This window comes from Bacillus rossius, chromosome 3 (assembly GCF_032445375.1).
Source record: "Bacillus rossius redtenbacheri isolate Brsri chromosome 3, Brsri_v3, whole genome shotgun sequence".
Classification (NCBI taxonomy): Eukaryota; Metazoa; Arthropoda; class Insecta; order Phasmatodea; family Bacillidae; genus Bacillus; species Bacillus rossius.
The window spans coordinates 105,793,099-105,807,326 of NC_086332.1; the positions used below are offsets into that span (position 1 = coordinate 105,793,099).

At 43.1% G+C, this 14,228-nt stretch overlaps 1 protein-coding gene across 2 annotated transcripts in view; it reads left to right on the forward strand.

The window, feature by feature from the left end:
• The window catches only part of LOC134531107 (protein sprouty), a 143,030-nt gene extending 133,164 nt beyond the window's left edge, over positions 1-9,866 (forward strand). For both annotated transcript variants that reach the window (XM_063366657.1, XM_063366658.1), the window contains exon 2: positions 5,176-9,866. In XM_063366657.1, the coding sequence (XP_063222727.1) occupies positions 5,278-6,087 (810 nt within the window). In that variant the 5' untranslated portion in view covers positions 5,176-5,277 and the 3' untranslated portion in view covers positions 6,088-9,866. The remainder of the gene's footprint in view (positions 1-5,175) is intronic.
• Positions 9,867-14,228: the final 4,362 nt, after the last annotated feature.

Consider the following 14,228-nt stretch of genomic DNA (forward strand, 5'->3'; position numbering starts at 1 on the left):
TCTATGTGATCGCGCCATAGTAGTTTCCTATCCATGTGTACGCCTAAATATTTAACCACATTTTTGTGAGGAATTTGCTCATTGAAAAGTGTTAGTCGTGGTCTATCTTCAAGTGGCGGGAGATGTTTACGCGTAAAAACTATAGCTTCTGATTTAGTAGGGTTTACCTTAATTCGCCATTTTGTGCACCACTGTTCTATTGAATTTAACGCGGTTTGTAATCTGTCTGCTGCGAGTTCTAGAATACTAGATCTGCTAAACAATACCGTATCGTCCGCGTAGCAGCCAAACTGAACTGATCGGTGTGCGGGCTTAGGCATATCGTGGATATAAATATTGAATAAAACCGGCCCCAAGATGCTGCCTTGTGGGACTCCTGCTTTAATTATTTTTAAATCGGACTGTGCTCCTTCTGTCGTGACTCTAAACGATCTATTTTCTAAATACGAGGCCAGTAATTTAATATAACAATCGGGGAAGCCAGTTTTATATAATTTATAAATTAAGCCTTCATGAAGTACTCTATCAAAGGCTTTTTCTATGTCCAAAAACGCTGCGAGATTATAGCTATTCTGATTGAACGCAGTTATTATTTGTTCTGTCATACGGACCAGTTGATGCGTTGTTGAATGCTCGCTGCGAAAACCAAATTGTTCGTCCGGCAGTACGTCATTTTCTTTAATGTGAGTATTTAGTCGCTGTAGAATTATGCATTCAGCTACTTTTGACAATGTACTCAGCAGACTAATGGGCCTATAATTTTGGGGCAGTGTCTTATCTTTTCCGGATTTATGAAAAACTATCACATTCGCTTCTTTCCACTGCGATGGAAAATACTGTAGTTTAAGTATTCCATTTATTAATTGAGCTAGGTATTCCAAAATTTCATCGGGCAGTTTCTTAAGGACTACTGCCTGAATGCCATCGTTTCCTGGTGCCTTACGTGGTTTCATACGCCTGATAGCCTGTTTAACTTCCTGAGATTGAGTTAAGTAAGGTTTTGAGGTTAAAGGCTGATTAAGTTTAATTGTAAGGTCTCTGTATATTCTGGCATTAAATTGCGGGTCACAGGGTTCGATATTAGGTTGAAAGGCTAATTCAAGGGTATTCGCGAAGGCTTGTGCTTTGTCTGTCGGTGTAAAAGCGAACCCAGTGCGTGTTTTTAGCGGAGGTATTTTATCTATCTTATGAATGAATCGCTTTGTCATACTCCAGGTGCTACCATCTTGCACCTGTAGCTGAGAGACTTTCGTCTCCCATTGGCTGCTCCTCCATAGAGTTATTTCATCGGAAATTATTTTCTGTAATTTATTAATTCTCGCTTTAATGTCGCGCTGCCTACGTCGAGTATATTCGCGCCTTAATCTATTTTTCTGAGAAATTAAATCCCTAATATACACCGGCAGTTCATCTTGCTTAAATCTAACCACCTTTTCTGGGATGCACGAGTTAATTGCAGTTTGAATTTTAACTGTAAGTTCAGTGACTGCTGATTCGATGTTATCTTTTGTTTTGAAGTTGGCAGCATCGGCTGCAGGCAAATTATCGACTAAATACGTCTGAAAGCCTCTCCAGTCGGCTTTCTTGTAGTCTTTAATTTTTCTCGGAGGACTGATGTCAGTGTCCACGTCATCGAATAGTAGATGTACTGGAAAGTGGTCAGACGACATTTCGTGAAAAACTCTGAGTTCGAATCCCGTTTGAACTCTCTTATTTAATGCAATATCTAAAATATCGGGGTTGTGCCTTAGTACTCCGCTATCGTGAGTGGGCTCTGAGGGAGCATGTACTTGATAATTTTTGTTAGACTCGTGTCTTTGCAGCAGTAGGCCATTGGCTGTATTGCTCCGACAGTTCCAGTCTTTATGTTTGGCATTAATATCGCCGACTGCTAGGAATGTGGGAGCTGAGCCATATAAGATGTCCAGCTCGTTTTCAGTTAGTGACCTGCCCGGTGGTGCATACATCGAAATAAGCACAATTTGTTGTTTATTGACTTTAAAAGTAATTGCCACAGCTTCTAATTTATTAAATTCAGGTAAATGAAATTCACTATGTTGTATACTTCTGTGGATTAGTAGGGCAACCCCTCCACTTCTGGTATCGCGGTCGCGCCTATAAATAGTGTAATTTAAGATAGTTAGACGATCTGTTGGAATTAAGTGTGTTTCGTTTATCGCCGCGATTCTAATATTATGTTTAATTAAATGATCGGTAAATTCGATTATTTTATTTCTAATTCCTCGTGCATTCCAGTAAAGGATGGTACTTAATCTACTGTCTACGGGGGTAGTATTAATGGCAGAACCTAAATTAAGGGTGTGCGGCATTAAAGCTGGCCGCTAATGCTGTCACGAAGCCCGTGGTGGCTTTTATTTTGTCCTCTATTGACTTGGACGGATTACACCAAATAGCCATTAAAATGCACATTGGTTCCAGGACGTGTGCAAGGTTAGGGTCCTGTGTAATGGCATCCGATTGGCCTACGAGCTTCAGAAAGTCGCTCGCGTCCATCGCTGGCTTCTCCGCGGGATTTAGCTGCGGTGAAGCAGTTGGCATTACTGTTGGTGAGTCAGTCTGCAATGGGCTGGCTTGTTGTTGCCCAGGCGCGACTTTCTTGGAATCACTGGGGGGAGTGGTGGAGTTGGGTGGCGCCTTAGTACCTGGCTGATCCATCACTTGACCTTGCGCCCGGCCTTTACCGTTTTTGTGCCCCGAATGGTGTTTCTTCGGGGGCCTCTGGGGCAGGGGCTGGCCTCTAGGCCTGGGTGGGTTTGCCAAGACAGGGTACTCCAGTTCATGTCTATCGCTCAACACTGAATATTGATTAGGGCTCTGCCATTGCGGGGGGGGCGGGGTAGCTCGGGGCTCGCCACGGCTGCCTTGGGGGCTGGGGGCAGTAGCCTGAGGGGCCGGCTTGTTGTGGGGGCGGGCGGACTTGAGCCGCGGCTGTTGCTCGCTTGTCTACGCGCAATGCGCGTTTGGACTGCAGCTCTCTGTCTTTCCGCTCCTGTTGCGGGAGGTGACGCCAGTTCTACCTCTTGTAGGCCATGCAGCCTCTGTAATTGGCGCAATGCGGGCCTTCACATCGCGCGCACTTTGCCTTCGTCCTGTCACCTCCCTGGGGGCAAACCTCGGTTTTGTGCCCTTGGCTGCACCATCGGCACACAGGGGAGGCTCTGCAGCCTTTTGCGGGGTGGCCAAACCTCTGACAGTTGCCACATTGGAGGGGGCCTTTGGGGTGTCGATAGTCCTCAACACGAATGCTGAGGCCTCCGAATGACTTCAGGCCGTAAATCCTTTCTGGATTTACGGCCTTCGGGAGCTCTACGACTAACTTATTTATAGGCTGCCTTGTCTGCCTGTTGTACAGAAACCAGAAGTTCTGCACTGGAAGACCCATTGCGGCGAACTCGGCCTGAATGAATTGTTTGTCGGTGCTGCTATGCACTCGACAAAACACAAACTTGTTCGGGATCTCGTCCCGTTGCAGCAGCACAGAGTGTTGCACTCCGGCCTGCTCCAGTGCACGCACTGCCCTGTGGTACTCCTCCACGGTGGCAGTGTGAATCATGAGCTGGTCATGGCCGCGACTGACGCACGACCAGCGCTCCTGCAGTGCTGCATCCAGCACTGTTTTAATGGCCGGGTAGCTGTGGCCAGAATCAACAAATACATACAGGGGTTTCACCTGCATTTTCTTTGCCTGAGGGGCAGGGTTTGGCGGGGCAGGGCTCGAACCTGCGGGCGTGTTGGCGGCCGTTTGATTGGCCGAGTTGTTTACCCTTCTGACGGGCTGCTTGCGAAGTCGCTCGGCCTGCTGCCTGGCGATCGCGGGGTTCGTCAGTGGGGGGCGCAGTCTTTCGTCCTTTCCTCCCGTTTTTTGTTTTTTTGAGACGACTGTTGTAAAGCCGTCGTCGCTAGACATTTCTTGTTCGTCGTCGCTCGGCAGGGGCACATCGATGCACTCCTGCATCGCCTGCTCGTCACTTAACTGGTCAGTCATGTCGCTAGTTACACCCTACAACGCACTAACACCCACTGACCACGCACCCGGTATTAAGCCGGGTTGTGGCTAGGCTGTAGGGTTAGCTACAACCCGGGTTGTTTTGCACGCTTACACTTCTTAGAAAAAACCTGGGAATACCACCTGGCCTGTGTGCGAGCAAACAGGCTGTTCCTGGAATCTCGCAGCTCCGCTTGACGCGTCCGTCCTCGGCCAAGGCTCGAAGCGAACTCTCAGTGACCCCGAGTGAGCCCGAGTGACCCCGAGTGAGCCCGAGTGACCCCGAGTGAGCCCGAGTGAGCCCGAGTGAGCCCGAGTGAGCCCGAGTGAGCCCGAGTGAGCCCGAGTGACCCCGAGTGAGCCCGAGTGACCCCGAGTGAGCCCGAGTGACCCCGAGTGAGCCCGAGTGAGCCCGAGTGACCCCGAGTGAGCCCGAGTGACCCCGAGTGACCCCGAGTGACCCCGAGTGAGCCCGAGTGAGCCCGAGTGACCCCGAGTGACCCCGAGTGACTCCGAGTGAGCCCGAGTGAGCCCGAGTGACCCCGAGTGAGCCCGAGTGACCCCGAGTGACCCCGAGTGAGCCCGAGAAGCGCGCGGAAGCACCCGGGTGCCACCTGTCCGTGCCGTTGAGAATGTTACCCCGCCCAGTGGCCCTAGCTCTTCTTTAGTGTTTCATCGGTAGAACTTTTCTTAAACAGTATTGCAGCAACAACATTATTTGGGTCGTATCGATTGGTGATAAGATCTTCATTGACGAGTCAAGCCAATAAAAAAGTAACGTTGCAAACATCAACAATGTTTCCAAGTCTAACAAACAGCCATATTTTACTTACGTGTATTGAATACTAATTGAATAGAAAATTAAAAAAAAAATGCAAAGTAGGTCGCTATTACATGTTTGTTTAGCCAACGTTTAGGGGGAAATATAGTGCGCTGAGAATATGAGTTATGGATTAAATGAAATGCTTGTTCATATTGCGCCAAACAAATGAATTTCTCTTGTTTGCCAAATGTGTCGATGACTGTAGTGAATGTTGTGGACAGCTCTACTGCAGGTGCTGGTTGTGTCCGGCCGCCATGGTCAAACAGGGAATTGGGACGGCACTTGATTGTAAAAGCTGCGGGTTGGTGAATGAGGGAAGGTGCAGGCGAAGGCTCGCGTGTTGCAGGTGGCGCGCGCCGCTGGAATGTGAGATGCTCCCCGTGGCGCACTGTGCGGCGAGGAGCGCCTGGTAGCTGTCGACGCGTGTACCAGCTCCTCGACCGGGCACATGGCCCACCATGGCAGTGTCGCCCAGCAGACGGCCACGCCTCTCCCCCGGGTGCACCGGCCCCCCGCCGCCCCCGCCGCCCCCGCCGCCGCCGCCGCCCGCTCCGAGCCCGAGGTGGTGACGCTCGCCTCGCCGCGGCCGGACGGCGACAGGACCGTCAACGAGTATGTGGAGACGCCGTTCCGGTCGTCGGAGGCGGCGGGGGCGGGGGCGGGGGCGGAGTCGCACCACCAGGCGCTGCACCTGCCCGTCGGCAAGGAGCGCGGCGTGGTGAGGAAGCAGCCGGGGGCGGCGACCACCTTCAAGAAGGAGCGCGCGGGGGCGGGAGCGGCGGCGGGCTCCAGAGGGGCGGAGTGCTACTCCGGCTCCATCATCTGCCCCGACTGCGGGCGCTGCCGCTGCGAGGCGTGCCGCCAGCCCAGGCCGCTGCCGTCGCGCTGGCTGTGCGACAACGCGTGCTTCTGCTCGGCCGAGGCGGCCGTGGACCACGCGTCGTGCGTGTGCTGCGTTAAGGCCTTGTTCTACCACTGCTCCAAGGACTACGAGCTGGAGCGGGACGGCGACGGCACGTCGTGCGCCGACAGCCCGTGCTCGTGCGCGCCGCACCGGCGCTGGGCGCGCTGGGGCTGTCTGGCGGCGCTGTCGGCGGCGCTGCCCTGCCTGTGGTGCTACTGGCCGCTGCGCGGGTGCCTGCACGTGTGCGAGCGCTGCTACGCGAGGTTCGGCAGCCAGGGCTGTCGCTGCGCCCCGCCCGCGCGTCAGGACCTCACCCCCGAGAAGCGCCTGCTCGACTCCAGCTCGGACTTCTAGCCTCGCGCGTCCCAGCGCGTCCCGGCGCATCCCAGCCAGTCTTGCCCACTTGCATTCGTTACGTGTGTATTCACGACTGACACTTTTTTTTTTTTTTTTTTTTCGTGGCGAGACATCTTCGCAGTTGGATTTCTCGGTAGTAAAAATTACTAACTGGGCGTGTCTCAGCCAGCGAGACTCTCAACCAAAGAGGCGTCGAGTCACGGGCAGCCCAGTGCCTCGATAGCAGCCAAGAAACAGGCGACATTAGCTAGAGTACGCAGGGGGCCTTGGGGTCATTGAATACGCCAAATATATATTTAATTATACCCAAAAATTCCTGTATACATTCTGGAAAGTCAGGGAAGTTTAAATTGGTCAGGATCTGTTTGAACTAGTGATAGTATACGCTGGATTGTCTTTATTTCTTTCAAAAAATTGCAAAGTATGTAAATTATTTTTAAAAAAAAAAATTTCAGGAAAATTTGTAATTTTGGTAATGGGAAACCATGGAAAAGTCAGGGAAATCGTGTGTAAACAAATGCACAGAAATCAACTCGAACGTAGCTTGCCTTGCGCCCATTCCCACCGACAACATAATAGTACAAGTAGATAATTTAATCGTCGTCTTGGCTGGGATGCGGTGTGCTGTACGTACTAGGCTACCAGTGCAATCGGCCACCCCGCGTTTCGACATACTAGATCGTTCAATGCTGCCACGTGATTGGTTCTACAATCCATAGCAGCACCGCTGTGACTAGCTGTGGCATTCGAGCCATATTTCACGCGTTTTTAAACTAAAATGTTCCTGAAATTTAAGTTACTGTGGTTTGTACCGCAGTTTTATTTTCCTCGATGCTTCCTCGATAAAATAGTCGAACACGTCAGTCGATTGTCTGGTAGCTCGAACGAGCGTGAACGCGGACGTCGCGTCACGTCCTGGGCATACTTATGGAACACCGGCATTTTATCGGAGGAATAAACGTTAAAGCCATGGTGATAATAGGTTTTTTCGATAGTTCGACTGTGAAGATAAGTGCGGTGGTTGAGGTCCACAAATAAAACTACTGCTCTCAGGTACCTGTACACAGAACATGGAGACAGTGCTTAGTTTTGTACATATACTGGTCATATTTATTAATTTTGTACATTGGCATAGGCTACGTTGTATCAAAGTTCCAAAAAAGAAACATTAATTTATTTTCATATATATATGTTAACGAAAAAGTGTTCAGAGAAATCTATGCTTATTCTTTATTTTTAATTCCTCGTCATTTTTTGTGACTCGACTGTGTGTGTTAACATTTTAATGGTGGCATTGTCTGGTTAACAGTTGCACTACAGTCTTGGTAATCTCAATTTCCTACCAAGAAATTAATAGCTTTGAACCATACTTAAAAACTAGTGCAGTAAAATTCACTACAGTAGTAATTACAAATAAACTAATCATTTTATACACTTATCATGTTACATACGTTAAATAAATTATGCAGTTGTCTTTTTCTTATTGATGTGCATGTTGATGTTTTGTGAAACTGTGTAGAGAGAATGAGAAAATTATTTATCATAGGGAAATTGTTTAATGAAATTTGCACATTAAGTAACACCCATTGTTGTGTTATCCTGTTAAATGTTATATGAAATGCAGGTGTTTGATTGTAATATCTAATACAGGTAGATTATTCCAAATTTTGTAATATGTAAGTACTAAACTTTAAATACTTTTTTCAGCCACTGAAAAAATAGTAAACTGTGCTTTGTATTTTAAGCAAGTTAGTGTTAATTCGAATATATTTTCAGTATCTTAAGACATTAAAGATGGCCGGCTTTTATTACACATGTTTAGTTTGAATGGTTTATTTAATGAGTATTGCAGGTAATCGGAAAAAGACATGTTTAAGAAATTTGTACCTGAAGCTTACTTAAAATTTGCCCTTTTGAGTTCACATTCAGCCAGACAGCACTTAAATGTGGTAATGGTGTGTTGACATCTTAGAAGTATGATACACTGTGTTGCAAATGAATGTTTGTAACATAAACGTATTTTTTTTAATACGCACCTATTATTTAATGCATAAAACACTTAATTTTACTCTCGAAATTAATATTACTTTCATGAAAATGTCAGTGATTTCGCTAGTCATTTAGTCATTTAAACAGTTCCTTAGGGAAACTGATCACTCTAATCTTGTGTTAATACTAAGTGGAATAGAAAATGCATTAAACATGTTCATTAACCTCATTGTTTTTCATTTAATCATGGTACCAGTGGTACAGTAGTTTGAAATACTAAGCCAGCATTCAGCAGCAAACAGCATTCAAGGGCCTGAATTCCTTAGACAAGAGGGAAGACGACTTATTAGTTATAAACGGAACCGAAGAATAGCCTGTAGAAAAGATACGTACTATAGAAAAGATTAGGGTCTTGAAAATAAAAATTAGGTCAAATACCATAACATTTTACGTGTAACAATGCATTTTTTGACATTCTATTGTAAAATTAGTGCTGTCTGTGTTGAACTGTTATAAGTGTAAAGTTTTTTTTAATGTTCCTGGTACAGCGATTTGGTTCTTTGAAATTTAATGGTGTATTATTTGAATCTCTAGCAGATCGATTACTGTACCATTTTCAATGTTGTAATTTGTATTTGTTCCTGTAATCTTTATGAATAAAATGATGGAAGATTTGATATTTCAGGATGACTTTTCAAATTCTGACGTGTTTCTAAAATTAAAGTACTCGCAATTTTGGCTCAAGGTTTTTTTTCTCCATCAAACACTTGCAAATGGAATTAGCTTATTTTGATATTAGGCGAAACAGCTTGAATTTTCTTGACTCAAATGTCGAATGGTATATTTCCCGCCAGAATTAACCTTATTTTATTGATTAACTTGAACATGCACAGGTTAAGTCAGTTCACAGTACTCTAATGTGATTACTGATAATCTTCAATCCAGGTATATATTATATATATATATAGGTATATATTATATATATATATAGGTATATATTATATATATATATAATATATATATATATATAATTCAGAAACTTTACTAAATTGGGATTTTTGTTTTCAGCTGTTCGGGAAGTTACGAAATATGTTATGATGCCTGTAACTTGTAAGGTTCTATGCGTTACTGGAATTTATGGAAGGAATGCAAGTTATTTTTTTTTGGAAAGCTGTAGTTGCCTTTGAGCCAAAGACTTATCAGAAATGAAAGAGGTATTGTGTTACGATAGGAAACTTTTAAAATTATCAGTTTGTTATAATTAAAATAAAAGTATTATGTTTCTTGCTGTGCATGGCAGTCAACTCCTCTTTCAGTGTGTTATATAAATGTATTTATTATACAGAAGTTACATATAACATTTCAAAGTATTTTCTGGCATAAGTGTACAAGATTCTAACTTATATAAAAAGTTTTTATGTATTGCGATTGTTGCAATGGATAAAATTTTATTTATTTTGTTTTTCCTTTTTATCATAAATTTGTAATATATGTGTATATCTATGAAAGTAATTCATCTTCGCATGTTAACTACAGAGAAGGGAGGTGATTCAGACTTTTCCAGTATTATCTAGTCTTGGACTTACGTTGTTCGTATAAAGTAATTGTGTAACCATTTTCATTAAATAGCGAATGTTAAATAATGTATCATTTTGTATAGGTAGCACATTTTCCAATGCTACAAAAAATTGCTACATTTTGTTTAATGCATATAGTTAATATAAAATGCAGCTTTGTATATTGTCTTGTAAATATTCAGATGCAATTGTAATAACAAACTCATATGTTGAAACTGGTTTTCTTATTTTTCGGACCTTCCAATCAACACATAATACACATGTATGTGCCGGGCATTTATAGTAACATAATTTTTTATGAACTACAAAATTGGGTTAGATGCTAGTGAACAAATTTCAGCTTTACTTTGTGAGTATGTATACGACTGCCGAAATATTTGTTCACTCTTTTTCTCTGGCCCTGCATATTGTCATCAAGGTCAAGAATAGTGGGAGTTAAAAATAAAATTACACATGCCACTGAAGGTCAAGGCTTGGCAGCCAGACTTTTTTTACTGAAAAAAAAAGTAACAGGGGTCAAGAGATGTGCAATTTTTTTTTCTATTTATGATGCCCTTAATTGACAAGGTCTTAGATAGCTGTTCGTGCAGCATTTTTATAAGTCGTTTTCCATACTAGAGCTCCAATAATTGTATTCAATATCGCAAATAAAGTTGAAAGTTGTAAATTGTTTACAAAATTTTAAATAAGTGGTTGTTTTTTTTCACCCAGCAATTTTGTGGGCAGTAAAGTTAATTTTAGCCATAGTAACGCACATAATGCACTGTTGCTAACTCGTTCGAATGCATTATTTAGAAGCAGATTCCAAAACTTTCATGTAAACTTGAATGCGCTATGATTTAGTATTGTATTGTTTCTCCTGCAAAATTAAATAAACTAAAAACAGCATTTGTTTTCTAATCCAGAGAATAAAACTAATAAAATTAAAATATGCAATCCCAAAAGCCGCAACAATAAAATAATCGACACCATGCGTTTTTTTCGGCTCTAGTTTGTCGACTGTGATTTTATAATATTATTAGGTATAATACAAATTGTATTAAAAAAATTAAATCAAATTCTGGTTTTGACTACTACCATCATTCTAGCTATTAGGAACAAATTGAAATTGTTTTGACAGATGTTCTTGTCTAAAGTTGCAAAGTATTCCATTCAAACATAGCCAGTCTCATTCAGCATGTGTTCCGATAGACAACATACTAGAAAACAGTAGACGTACGGTCTCAGGCAACGTAATAAATTCAATTTTGAGATAATTTATCTGAAGTTTGTTCTACCCCTATAGACAGACGTAACATTTTCATTTTTATTAACTTAACGAACTGTATTTTTTTCAAAAAATTTTATTTTGAGGTTTACATCTTATCGATGTATAGGCTATTACAGATAAAAACATACCAAATACATAAAGAATATTGGGGAATATATAAATTCTTTTTTTTTGTATATTAAACAACTGATTTCAAGTTTATAACGTAACACCCAGAAAGTGTCTGATTGAGTAAAAGACTAAAAAAAAATTAGTTTTGTTTCTAATGTAAACAATTGTAATTAGAATGTGTCTCTATAAGTGTATGATTATTAGAAAACAAACATGGTTCTGGTGTGTTCCCTCTTGTGTCATGGTATACTTACTGATTTAACGCAAAACAGAATTTGTGCATTTCCATCATAGCAAACTCGCATGTTCCTGGATTGTTAACATTGCAGTAGATAAAAGAGAACGATACAAGTTATTCTTCCAACTATCCTATGAAGCACCTGGTCAAGACCACTTTAGTTGAGACTTAATAAAGCCCGCAGAACACTGTGTATTCTAACTCTTTTCATAGTTCAGATCGGCAGGCACAAGGAAGAAGCTACCATAGTCCCACTCTCTTCTCTTTTGGCCACCAACTGGCCGACTTCAAGGAGAAAGCTATAAATACCAGCCAGCTCAAACCTTATCGCCGGTATCGACGCCTTTGTAATCTGGAACCACTTCATAAGGCATCGTTCACCATTTAAGTGAAAAGAGATAGAAATGTACTCTTTATGTAGGTGATTCTGTGGTGATGTGGAAAGAGGATTGACATTTTAGGCCACAAGGTTTACAGGAACTCGACCCACATGGGTATTTATTTATACACAGGCAAGTTTAAGTCACGCATAATCCCAGAGATCAGCTGGGCTCCGGGAGAGATTACATACATTCCAGATTACTGGCTGGTTTTCAAATGAAGTACTGCTCAGAAACTATATGATTCCACTTGGCAATCCATCAATTTATAATCTTAAATTTAGTACAAAAATATTTACTAAAAATTATTTTAACTCAAATGAAAAAATATATCACAGTTCCTTGTTAGAATACAGCAACGATAAACATTATTTTACTATAAAATTTTAATATGGTTTCCATTCACAATTATTTATAAAAATCTATTCACATGGAAGTCTTAGGTTGAAGTCTCAGTGAGTCCAAATATAAAACATGGCGTCGCACATTGTCATCACCATGGAAAAACTCAGCCTTCAATATTGTCACATGCGTGCAATTATTCTCCTTGGAAGACAACGTCGACATGCTAGCAGCCATACTGAAACATGGGTATGCTAATTCACAAGTTAGGTCATTTTAACAGATTTACAAATGATTGAGCAGCTTTTATTATAATCAATATTGAATGCAACGGTTGGCGTAATCTGCGTTCAGTGGCCTCTTATACCAACAGCCAGTACAAGTAGCAAAGCCGAACACCAAGATATGAAAATTTAGTTAATTTTTTAAGGTAGCTAGTCAAGTATATGGAAATGCTATGAGCATAAACTGGAATTCTACTCTCTTTCCTGATTATCACGATACTTCACATGAAGAGTATCACACTCAAAGCTTAAGTATGAATATTAAAAGTTAAAAAAAAAAAAATAGTATTTCAGAACATTAAAAATGACAATTGGTTTTACTAGCCACAAGCATCACAGTCTATGTCTATGCCTGTTCTGGTCTTGAACATGTAACGTTCGGTGGAACAAAAACTATATGAAATAAATTTAAATAAAAAATTGTGTTGATAAATAAACATAAGTGCGCTACAAGCATCGCTGAGCATGCATTCCAACACCTGGCCCCGGGCCGACTGCAGGGTTGTCTCCCGATGAACATAACACTAGATTATGAGATTAAATTATAAAAAGCAATTACTGTCTGGCGCGAGGCCCCGGTAATTTCAACCGAACTACTCGCCTTATTGACACGAAGCAGTGGCCAGTTTCTATTTGGTGATTTCTGCTATATCAGTCATTCACATGTTCCATTTTAATGAATTTACTTAGTGCACTCTTGAGAGAGCTGCATTGTACTCTCGTAAGAACATGCCACAGCGGCAGACCAGGGGCCTGTTGAGATGCGGCTGCCTGACATTTGCACCCGCGCACTGATCAATTTTGGAAGATTTAATTGACTTGTTGACTTATTTTACTAGCGTCATGTTTTGGCCGCAGTTGGACGTCATCAATTCACACCCAAGCCTTGCCCGGGACTCGAACCCGGAAACCCTCGCACCGGAAGCCGACGTGCAGCAGACTGCGCCCCCGTGACACACGTACCTACTTCAAAGTTTCGTTCGCATCCCGAGTTAGCTGCTTCACTGCTTACATGCGACGTGTGCAATTTAACTTGCATCTTCATTTCCCCGCGGCGTGAACATCTTCGCACCTGTCACGTGACGAAATGCCACTTCCTTTACAGCCAGTACATGTAACCAGAGACACAGAGCACCACGTCCGGGAGTTCAGGAGTGGTGCGCCCCAATAAAGTACGAGTCAGACTAATGTAAACTTAATTTTAGGCTTTCTCGACTCCGTCCATGTTTGTTGCAATTGTGAACCTCCATCGTGTACTTTATGAAGACAAATTTATGTGTCATATGTAACAAATTACTTGCCAGCAGATGGCAAATGATAGTAGCAACGTCAGTGCATACTTGAACACTGCCATACTCCGCACACGAATACTTGCACACATTTTTCATACTCGCACTCTTGTTACTAATATTGTGTGCTGTGGCAATATTTCCTATCCCTCTATCTGTGAAGTTTCACTTCCTCTGCGCGTAGCGGGCACGCGCTCATTTTCTGCGTATTCAAGCCCGCTGCGAGAAGGTTCCATTGATGCAGTGCACACTACTGCACAGCTATGTCCAGCAGGGCGGCTCCACTACAGAGAGATGCATGACACGCCTTGAATACCATGGAGTGGGCGAGAGTGTTTTGACCTACTGGACTTGTGGAATATGCTAGTTAGGTCGCCAGGACTGAACACGACCCCACAGTTTCTCGTGAGATCGAGAGTAGAGTTTGGCGTTGAGCTCGGCGAGAATGTGACCTGCCCATTGCTGGAGCCACAGATGCTTGCACGTCGATGATTCGACTACCAGTGCTCTTGACACGCCCCTCACGACCCTGAACCAGTTATAAACCAGGGGAAGTGCGGTTACCCATTCGCGTGGGATGTGACTGTCCATCTTATTGACCATTGTCCATTGATCATTCTAAATAGGCTTGTTAATGTATTGGCAACTTGAATTCAGG